The 10,276-nt window shown below is 55.5% G+C and overlaps 1 protein-coding gene across 30 annotated transcripts in view; it reads left to right on the forward strand.

Annotated features, from left to right (window-relative positions):
- Cacna1g (calcium voltage-gated channel subunit alpha1 G) overlaps window positions 1–3,791 on the forward strand; it is a 63,845-nt gene extending 60,054 nt beyond the window's left edge. For all 30 annotated transcript variants that reach the window (XM_047543685.1, XM_047543692.1, XM_047543703.1 and 27 more), the window contains 3 exons: window positions 507–684; window positions 998–1,167; window positions 2,405–3,791. In XM_047543685.1, the coding sequence (XP_047399641.1) occupies window positions 507–684; window positions 998–1,167; window positions 2,405–3,136 (1,080 nt within the window). In that variant the 3' untranslated portion in view covers window positions 3,137–3,791. The remainder of the gene's footprint in view (window positions 1–506; window positions 685–997; window positions 1,168–2,404) is intronic.
- The last annotated feature ends 6,485 nt before the right edge of the window (window positions 3,792–10,276 follow it).

A 10,276-nucleotide genomic window follows, 5' to 3' on the forward strand; every position in this document is an offset into this window, starting at 1 on the left:
CACCCCACCCCAGAGTCCACTGGTTAAAGCGGGGGCAGGATATCAGGCTGTGACGTGTCCCTCACATTCATTTGTCATTTAACCCATCTGAACCCAGCTCAAGCCCACCCTCTCTGGACCCCAGGGCTCCCTTCAGAGCCTCTCGGTGGGGTCTTTAGAAGGCACTTGGGGATCACCTGCGGGACGGGGGTGCTGGGGGCTGCTCTTCCTTCTCAGATACCTCCTTACTCTTCAACCATCCCCACCAGGAGGCTGGCAGGTGATGCCATGTGCACATTCCAGGGATTTTCCCCACCCTTTCCTCCCTGTGTGTGGAGGGCTCATCATGTGTCTCCCCCTCCCTCCCCCTCCCCCCACCCCGCACTCATGCCCATCACCACCTTGTCCTGGGAGGGGACTGGGGAGTGGGCCTGGTGGGGTGGGGGGCTGGTTTCTGTTGTCCAGGTCTGCCTCAGGTGCCAAACCCAAGTGCCCCTCTCTCACTCCCCTCCCGGCCCCTATTACAGATGGAGCCCAACCCCGAGGAGGTACCTGTCACACTGGGATCCGACCTGTTGACTGTGAGGAAGTCTGGGGTCAGCCGGACGCACTCTCTGCCCAATGACAGCTACATGTGCCGGGATGGGAGCGCCGCTGAGGGGCCCCCGGGACACAGGGGCTGGGGACTCCCCAAAGCCCAGTCAGGTACCAGGGCTGGGGCAGGCTGGCTTGGCTCATACAGGGAGACCCCCACCTTGCCCAAGCCCAGTCCTGACCTGGAGGGTCATCGAGGCAACAAGAGGTCTCTCCTACCTGGCAGCCGCCAGCCTGAAGGGGGACACCTAGCCCCTGCCCAAGGGAGGCCCCAGCCTGAGGGCAGTGGCTTTCAACCCAGGATGGCAAGGGTCCAGGTGGGGGGAGTCTGATAGGGAAGGAATGGTGGAGGGGAGGTCGCCTCTCTCCTCTTTGCTTCCTCCTCACCTCCTCCTCGCCTCTCCCCTGTTCCCGCCCCCCACAGGCTCCATCTTATCTGTTCACTCCCAGCCAGCAGACACCACCTACATCCCGCAGCTTCCTAAAGATGTGCCCCATCTGCTCCAGCCTCACAGTGCCCCCACCTGGGGCACCATCCCTAAACTGCCCCCTCCGGCTCGTTCCCCTTTGGCTCAGAGGCCACTCAGGCGCCAGGTGAGCAGGTGTGGAGGGCCAGGCCTGGACCTGGGGGCTGGACCCTATGCTGGGAATTCTAGGCTGTTGGTGACAACCAGGGTTGACACTTTCATTCTTCCAGCAAACATTAATTATTTGCCAACAATATGCCAGGCTCAGTCCTAGGTGACAGGGACACAATACTGGGCAAAGCAGAAGTGGCCTATGGCCTCTTGGAGTTTGCACTTTCCCTTGTTTCACTGAGGAGGCCCTGGAGACCAGAGGCGGGCCACGGCTTCCCAGGAGCACACAGGCATACAGCGGAGGAGACAGAACCCAAGTCTCAGGGCTCCCTTTCCCGCCCGGAGCTGCCTCCCTATGCTTCGTACTTCAGACTGAGCTAAAGGGCATGAGGCAGTTTCAGGTGTCTTTACTTTTCACCAAGGCTGGGACACATTTGGGCACCTCCCGAACCCACACTCTAGGGGCACAGGGCAGAGAATAATGTAGCCAGGTGGGGCTTGCACGCCCTGCCCGTGGCCATGGCTGTGGCCCACACCTGGTTGTGTGCCCTCATACTTGAGCATAGACACAGATGAATCTGTTCAGTGCCATGCACTTGGGGAGCAGGCACGGTCCCTGTCCATGCCACAGGTGCTCACTGAGCAGCCTCTGGGTGCCAGGCACCAGGGACACAGCCCAGCCCTCTGGGCTCACCGCCTAATTGTGGAGATACATGCCATCAGATTATTGCAACAAGAGATCCCAGATGTGCCACTCATGTGGGGTGCAATGGGGAGCAAAGAAGAGGAAGGGAGTTGGTTTTACTTGGAGTAGAGACTGTCAGGACTGTTTTGAAGAGAACTCGAGTTCTCCGTGCTTGCCAATCAGGGGATTCAAGGCCAAAGGGATAGCCTGGGCAAAGGCTGGGAGGCAGGAAGGAGCCAACTGGGGAGCACAGCTGGCCCAAGTGCTTTCTTGCTTCCCAGGGGTGCAGGGCTGCACAGAGCTATTTCTATAGGCTTAGTGGGGGGAGGGGGGCAGGGAAAAGAGGAGGGGAGATAGATTTGGGGGTTGAAGGGGAGGCATGGTGAACCAGAGGTCAGATGGCACGTGGCCCCCATGCCCCAATAAAAGCAGCTACTGATCCCTCTGCTTGTGGGGGGGTCCTATAGCTGCACTGGTCAGGGGATATCCAGCTTGACAAGGAGGGACAAGGGACAGTCCACGTTGGGGAGAAAACCCCTGGCTTTAGCCCTCTACCCACCCCATACAGGCAGCAATAAGGACTGATTCCTTGGATGTGCAGGGCCTGGGCAGCCAGGAAGACCTGCTGTCGGAGGTGAGTGGAGCCCCCCCGCCTCTGGCCCGGTCCTCCTCCTTCTGGGGCCAGTCCAGCATCCAGGTGCAGCAGCATTCCCGCATTCAAAGCAAGCTCTCGAAGCACATGCCCCTGCCAGCCCTTTGCCCAGGCCCAGAACCCAACCAGAGCAAGGGCCCTCCGGAGACCAGAAGCAGCTTAGAGCTGGACACAGAACTGAGCTGGATTTCAGGAGACCTGCTGCCCCTCGGCAGCCAGGAGCCCCTATCCACACGGGACTTAAAGAAGTGCTACAGTGTGGAGTCCCAGAGTGGCCGGCGACGGCCTGCATCCTGGCTGGATGAACAGAGAAGACACTCCATTGCAGTCAGCTGCCTGGACAGCGGCTCCCAACCCCACCTGGGCCCAAGCCCCTCGACCCTCGGGGGTCAGCCTCTTGGGGGCCCTGGGAGCCGGCCCAAGAAAAAACTCAGCCCACCCAGTATCTCCATAGACCCCCCGGAGATCCAGGGCCCACGGCCCCCACCTAGCCCTGGCGTCTGCCTGCGGAGGCGGGCTCCATCCAGTGACTCCAAGGATCCCTCGGCCTCTGGCCTCCCTGACAGCATGGCTGCCTCACCCTCCCCAAAGAAAGATGTGCTGAGTCTCTCCGGTTTGTCCTCTGACCCGGCAGACCTGGACCCCTGAGTCTCACCTGCTCTCTCACTCACCTTTCTCCATTGGGTGCGAATCCTAGCTCCTCCTCCTGGGCCATATTCCTGAAAAAGTCCCATAGAGACACCAAGGAGGTGCTCCTGCCTGCCTCCATGGCTCTGGGTACCTGCAAGCAGGACTTCCAGAGTCCAAAGCCGCAGCCCTGGCGACTTGGCTCCAGGCAGAGAGAGAAAGAGAGAGAGAGATGCCCAGCACGGCGAGGTTCCAGACACCAGGAGCTGTTGGGAGAAAGCAATACGTTTGTGCAGAATCTCTATGTATATTCTATTTTATTAAATTAATTGAATCTAGTATATGTGGGATGTACGACATTTTGTGACTGAAGAGACTTGTTTCCTTCTACTTTTATGTGTCTCAGAATATTTTTGAGGCGAAGGCGTCTGTCTCTTGGCTATTTTAACCTAAAATAACCAGTCTAGTTATATTCCCTCTTCTTGCAAAGCACAAGCTGGGACCGAGAGTGCATCATAGCCCCGACGGTGACCCATCTTCAGCGGAGAGCGAGAACCATTTTGGAAACTGTAATGTAACTTATTTTCTCCTTTAATCTCGTCATCATTTTCTGTAGGAAAAAAAAAAAAAAGAGAAAAAGAAGAAAAAAAAAAAGAAAAAAAATGAGATTTTACAAATGAAATGGAACCTTTTTATATATACATACATATCTATATATCTATATATCTATATAAAATAAAGTAATTTTCCAAAATAAAAAGTTAAGCACGGTCCAGAGTAAAAACAAAGGGGATGGAGAGCTTAGGCATGTCCAGATGGCCATGGAGATTCCTGGAGATGGGGAGTGGGTGGTGGGGAGGGAAGATTCAGAGCTGCCTGTGTGTGTGAGTGTGTGCGCGTGAGTGTGTGCGGGTGTGTGCATTTGTGTGGATGAGAGGTGTGTGTGTGTGTGCACCTAAATGCCTGGCCCTGGAGGGCTGCAACCTCGCTGGGAGAAGAGGAGCAGCCCCTGTCCCTGGCAAGGTGGGGGCAGGGGCTCCCTTTTCTATCAAAGCTTCATTGTGTCGTCCCCTTGGCCAGGCCGCTCAGTGAATGTGAGTAATTCCAGATTAACTCTTATTTCTGCTGACAGCTATCAGCCGCACATTGAAAGCTAGAAATTGGCATAATGAAGCTGTTTTGGTTAATGGTGCCGACGGAGGCTGGGGAGCTGCCTCGGCTGCCTGGAATCTGGATCTGTGGGCTGGTGGGGGAGGGACAGGCGGGTCTATCTTCCCTCCCAGGGCTTCACACACACCCCCATCCCCCGCCGGTGGCCATGCATCTGGCTAGATGGGTGACCTAGGTGGCCTTGCACCTCTTGCCTTGCCCTTCCTCCTGCTGGCAGTGAGATTAAGCCTTGTAAACGGAGGAGGCCGCCCCCTGTGGAGGATGTGGGGACGGGGCTGCTGTCCAGGGTGAGCTCCTGGTGGGGTTGGCAGGATCTGCTGCCAGAGAGGAGCTGACCCCCTGAAGGGTGATGAATGACACCATCAAGGTGCTTACACGGTCTGCTGCAGCCTGCCCAGTGGGAGCCAGCAGAGGAGGAAGGGCAAAGGTGGCCACCACGAGTGGGAGGGGACAGCGGAGGGGAAAGCCGCATGGCCCAGAGCCTCCTTTCTGGTGCTACCACTGGCAATAGTTTCTTGTCTGAAACCCTGGTGACCACAAGTTCAGCCAGTCTGTGTCCTCCCAGCCACCCCCAAACATCTGCCCGACTCCCACTCCCTGAGACATCCCTGCCCACTCGCCCAGCCTCCCAGCCCTGCCTTTAAAGCCCAGGCCTGGATTTGATTCTTGAAACCTAAGGGTAGCCTTCACTTACAGCGCCCCCCTCCCTGCCCCGTGCCATCTGCACCGTCTGCACAGGCAGCAGGGAGCCTGGGGTGCCAGGCTGCTGGGTGGCTGGACCTGGAGGCGTTCCTTGTCCAGCCTGTTCTTTTCTAATTGCTCTTTTGGACAGAAATGCTACCCTCCTTGGAGCGACCACCTGGTTTGATCCTCAGGTGTGCAAGAACGCCACACTGTTTCCTCTGACCTCCTTGGGTGGGGAGGGGGTGTGTATGAGCTGCCTTTTTTTTTTTTAAGCAAAGCTGTACAAAATTCAAAATTCCTCGAGTTTTGCCACCTGGATGTACAGATTAAGCTTTTATATTTTTGTAGAATTCTGTAACCGTTATTCCCCAAGGGTGGGAGATTTGGGAAGGGAGCTCTGGGATCTTGCCTTCTTTTGGTGGTTGGAAGATTCTGGGTCAAGGTGAATCTGAGACCTGGACTACTGTTCTCTCCCCTGGTTTTCCATCCCTGCCTCTGGCTAACATGGTAGTACTCTAATGCTGTAATGTTATTTAGGGTGACTCTTGGTGTGCCTGGTTCTTTCTGGGATCCCCTTCCTCTGGTCCCCTCTTCCCAGTAAGAACCAAAGATACACTGGCCATGCTTTGGGGTTACTCTCTAGAGGTAGACAGTGGTCCCCACTCCCTCCTCCACCTCCATCAGTGGACCAGAGCATTTCTCTGGCAGGAGGCAGTGGCTGGAGGGGTCATCTGGACAGTAATATGGAAAAACTAATAGCAGAATCAACGCGTATATCTCAGGGAAGACAATCGTGGCCTCTCCCTCAGCAATGTAAAATCATTATCAACGATGGAAACCGTTGTGTCTCATTGAAAGGGTTTGGAAGTGGGAGTAATGCTGTCGAGTCTTGTGAACAGTAGTCATAATAATGCTGATGCTGACCTCGGATTGCTTATCTGGAAGGTTATTTGATTCTACTCTGGGATACAAAGGGGGTGGTGCAGCGAGGGTGGGGAAGTCTGAAGGAGGCTGGAGGAGGGAGGGGCTGGGGACAGCACATTTTGGATTAGGGCCTGCCTAGGGACTTCAGTCAAGGGGAGGGGTGCTTTTGGAGATAAGAACATCTCCCCAGTACTTTTGCCCTTAAGTCCTCTCTTGGGGGTTCAGAGGAAACTGTGTCAACAGCTTCAGGCCCCCACCTCAAGCTTGGCAGCTTTTGCTTCCTCCACCCCCAAAGCTCCAGGAAAAGGTCTGTCTGGGGGTGGGGGACAGGGAAGAGGAGTGAGCTGAGCTGGTGCTAAAAACAAACCTGAGGCTCATATGCAGTCTCTCACTCGCTCCTCAGAACACCCTAGCCAGGGAAGTGCTGTTGCTAGCGTTCTTCCACGCAACTGTGGGTTCCGAGAGGTGAAGCGACTTACCCAAGGTTGCACATCCAGGAAATGGCCGAATTGGGATTGGACCAACCTGTAACCCACACCGGCCCAGTCTGTTCTCACTGTGGAGGGAATGGGGCTGATGGGAAGAACTGCGCTGACGAGATGAAAGGGGTGTACAAGAGAGCAAGGGCACCCTTTTCCAAAATGGTTGCATTCGGGTTCATAGAAAGATATACACATGGGTTCCCAGCATGGCGTGCCCAGAGACTCAGTGGGACCCACAGCCTCCCACCAGCCTTGGGCCACAAGGAGCAGCGCAGAGGGGGTTGGATCACAGGGTGAGGAGTCCCTCAGCCCCAGCTGTTTGTCCAACAGCTGGCCAAGGCTGTTCTCCAATCACTGCAGATTCGCAGGTGCCACCCTTCCCTGGCAGTTCTGTCCTGAAGTCCAAGGCGCCTACTTTCCTCCTCCCCCTCCCACCCTCTCTTCTTTCCTGTCCTCTAACCCTGCCCCTCCCATACCTCACCCACTTTTCAAACATCCTGTACCTCCATCTCTACCCCTGGTCCCCACCCATCATATCCTGGTGCCCCATGGCCTCTTTCCCCTCCACCCGGTCAAGAGAGCAGCCCAACCTGCAGGTTGTTATGACAGCAGTGCAGTGAGGGTTTCAGACACCAGGTGGCAGCACAAGGCACCCTCACCTGGTGCCACCCAGTGCCCCTCCTGAAGAGGGACCAAGCCAGGGAGAGGATTCCAATTGTGATGGACACCTTGTACGGACAGGTGCTCCGTAAAACCCCCAAAGAAGGAAAGAGACTGTCAGAGCCCAGTGAAGGACTTGTGCGTGGGGAAGTTCAGATAGGAATCCTGGCCATCCCAGCACCACGTCCCGATATCCTATCCCTGTCGAAGGCTGGTAGACTCGGGACTAACCCAGGACAGTGATGGAATTAATTCTCAAAGCAAGTTGAGTTGTGGGCTGGCATCCTGCTTGCGGGAGGAGGACAGAGCAAGGCAGGTCAAGGAGGTGGCGTCTCCAGGGAACCCCAGGAGGGAACTCTGCTAAGAATGCTGAAATTCTGCACGCCTTAGCCCGGTCCAGGTGTGGGAGCTGCTGGCTTTGGCCCATGGAGCTCATTAATTCTTGCTTTGAAAACTCCAGAATCAGGCGCAGCAACCAGTGATCTCACATGCATGCCAAATCAGGCCAGGAGCAGGCTGGGTGGAGGGGCAGCCTCACTGAGGCCCTGAGTGTCCAGTGGCGTCCCTGCCAGGCTGGGGTCTGGAGAAGCAGATCTCATCACTTTGGAGGAAAGATGTGGGAGGCAGGTATTAGATCAGAAGCCCAATTTAGGGGTGCTCCAGGCCTTCAAGGGACCAACGGGGTTTCGGAGAAACAGTGAGTGAAGTGGACAGTGGCTTTGCTTTGCCCTGCTGCCCTGGCCTGTCAGTTCCAAACTGACTTCCGTGGGGCAGCATTTCCTGTGCCTGGGCCTTCCCTTGTTTTCTCTGCTGTCATGCCTGCTCTGGGCTGTACCTTGCCATGATCTTATCTCACCATCTCCTTGCCAGGAAATCCCTAGTGCTGAGTCCCCTGGGGACACTCACTGCTAAGGGAACTACAGCGCTCTCTCAGCTCATCTAGCCAGGAGCTGCAGTCACCTGGGGAGGGAGGATGGGAGGTGGGTTACTAAGGCAGGGGGTGGGGGTGCCAGTCCACCTTTCCATCACAGCCCAATCCTCAAAGTCTTTATTGCTCTTCTCAGCAGACTTCTGACTAGAAACAGCTTGGTTCTGAAAATGCAAAAGCAGAGTGGGCAGTCCTGGGTGCTAAGGGCACAGTGATATACAAGGCTCAGTCCCTATACCCAACCTGTGCACAGTGCTGGTGGGGGGTAAGCAAGACCATCAGTAATTACAGTAGAGGGAGGGGGATGGGATGTGCGGAGGAAGGGTTGGGGTGGGGGAGGGCGGATGAAGGCTGCTGAAAGTGTGCGGATCTTGGGTGAAATAAAGAAGGATAAGTAGCGTATAGCAGGTGCAGGAAGGAAGGTGGGCTGCGTGGAGAACATGCTGAGCAGCCTTGAAGGTTGGCCGGGGCAGGAGCCGAGAGTACAGGAAGTACGTCCTGACCTGGGAGCTGCAGCTGGCATTCGGAAGGTGGGGGCTCCTCCTGCCTGTGCCCGGATGGGTTCTGTGACCCTGGGCAAGCTGCAGATGTCTAAAGGTCTCTGAGTTCTGCTCTGGCCAGGAGAACAACCAAAACAATGGCATCCTTGAAATATTGTGCTTATGATTCAAGGGCCGTGTGAAAGGGTCACATTCTATGAGGAGCTGTGAGGGCTGAACCCCCAACATTTCAAGAGCGATGGGGGAAGGCAAGGTTGCCAAGGTCACACACCTTGATCTTAGAGTCTCCCACCCATGCAGTAGCTTGGGGAAGGTGCTTTGGCCCCAGTGCAGAAGCCAGAAGCAAGGGACCCCAAACCCGTAGACTGCCTGGCCTCTCTTGGGGCTAGAAGGTCCCAGGTGGAACCAGGCTGGTTCCAGACTCCCCATCTCAGGAAGTCTTCTTGGGAAGTTTACCACCTGAAGGGCCCTGAGGAAAGTCCCCAACTCTCCCAAGTGTAAAGCTAACCTTCCTAGTTTATCTGATGCCCATGGCCCCACAAGCCTAAGAGGAAGAAGGGGAGAGGAAGGGAGAGCCAGAGGATGATGGTGGAGAGGTCAAGGTAAAAACACAGGGCAGGGGTGCAGAGAAAGCTATGACAGGGTCGGCAGAAGGCCTGGAGGGAGATTCCCAGCTGCTCCGGCCATAGAAGGCTAGAACATGAAGGCTAGAAGAGAGTTTAGTGGCCCCTTGTCCAAGCTGCTAAAAAACTGGGTCCCAGAGACATCAAGGTGCTTGTTGAGGTCACAAAATACTCAAAAAATACTGCTTGAGGCATGGAGGGAGTTGGAGGTGACTCAATAGGTCTCCGCCCTTGGGACCTCTCAGACTGTCAGGAAAGACAGATTCTTCACAACTAAATATAACTCAAGGCACACTGTGACAAGATGTGGAAGCTCTGTAAAGTGTTTTACCCAGGAAAAGGGGGGAGGAAAGGGTGGGCATAAATGGGTGAGTGCAAGGGAAGGGGACAGAGAGAGAGAGGGCTGAGGGGATTTTCCCAGTGGAGGGTCCCCAGTCCAACTGCCTGGGGAGAGGGAGCCTTCTTCCCAGCCTTGCCACCCCTGCCCTGAGCCTGCTGATCCCTGTTCTGATAGCCTTCCCTTCCAGTAACTTCCTGCTGGCCATTTCCCCACTCTCTTGCTGACTCCCTTCCACACCTACCGCTGGGCAGTCAAGGAAGGAGAAACCTTGTTCTGAGAACAAGTGCCAGGAAAGGGATCACAAGGGTGAAACTGGGCAGAGCTGGCAGACAGGGCCGGGAGAAGGTGAGCCAGGGACAGAGCTGCCCGGGAGAATTCGTTCTCAACCCCAAGAAGGGGTAATGAGTGGTTTCTGGGACCCTATTAGGGAACAAAGTGTGACTAGAGAAGTGAGAGATGGAGGGATCCTGGCATAGCCGAGTGGGTTATGCCCAGCCCACACCCCAGGCCAGGTTGAAAGAAGAAATGAACACATGCTGGTGTCTAAGTGTGCCACACAAAGTGCTTTACGTACTTCTCCCGTTGAATTCTCAGAGAACCCAATGAAGAAGATTCTGCTATGATCATCAGCATTTTACGGATGCAAAAGTGGAGGCACAGAGAAACTCTGGGCCAGACCAGAGAGCCACAGAGCCTCAGAGAATCACAGAAGGCCACAATCTGGACCCTGCTGGGAACTCCACTCCCCGCCCCCACCCCCTGCACTGAACATACACAAGCACACACCACTGCACAATGTATTGGTGTCTACCAGTTGTCTCTGGCAACTTGTGGGGAAGTAGGTAGCCTT

Source organism: Sciurus carolinensis, chromosome 3, assembly GCF_902686445.1.
Source record: "Sciurus carolinensis chromosome 3, mSciCar1.2, whole genome shotgun sequence".
In the NCBI taxonomy this organism is placed as follows: domain Eukaryota; kingdom Metazoa; phylum Chordata; class Mammalia; order Rodentia; family Sciuridae; genus Sciurus; species Sciurus carolinensis.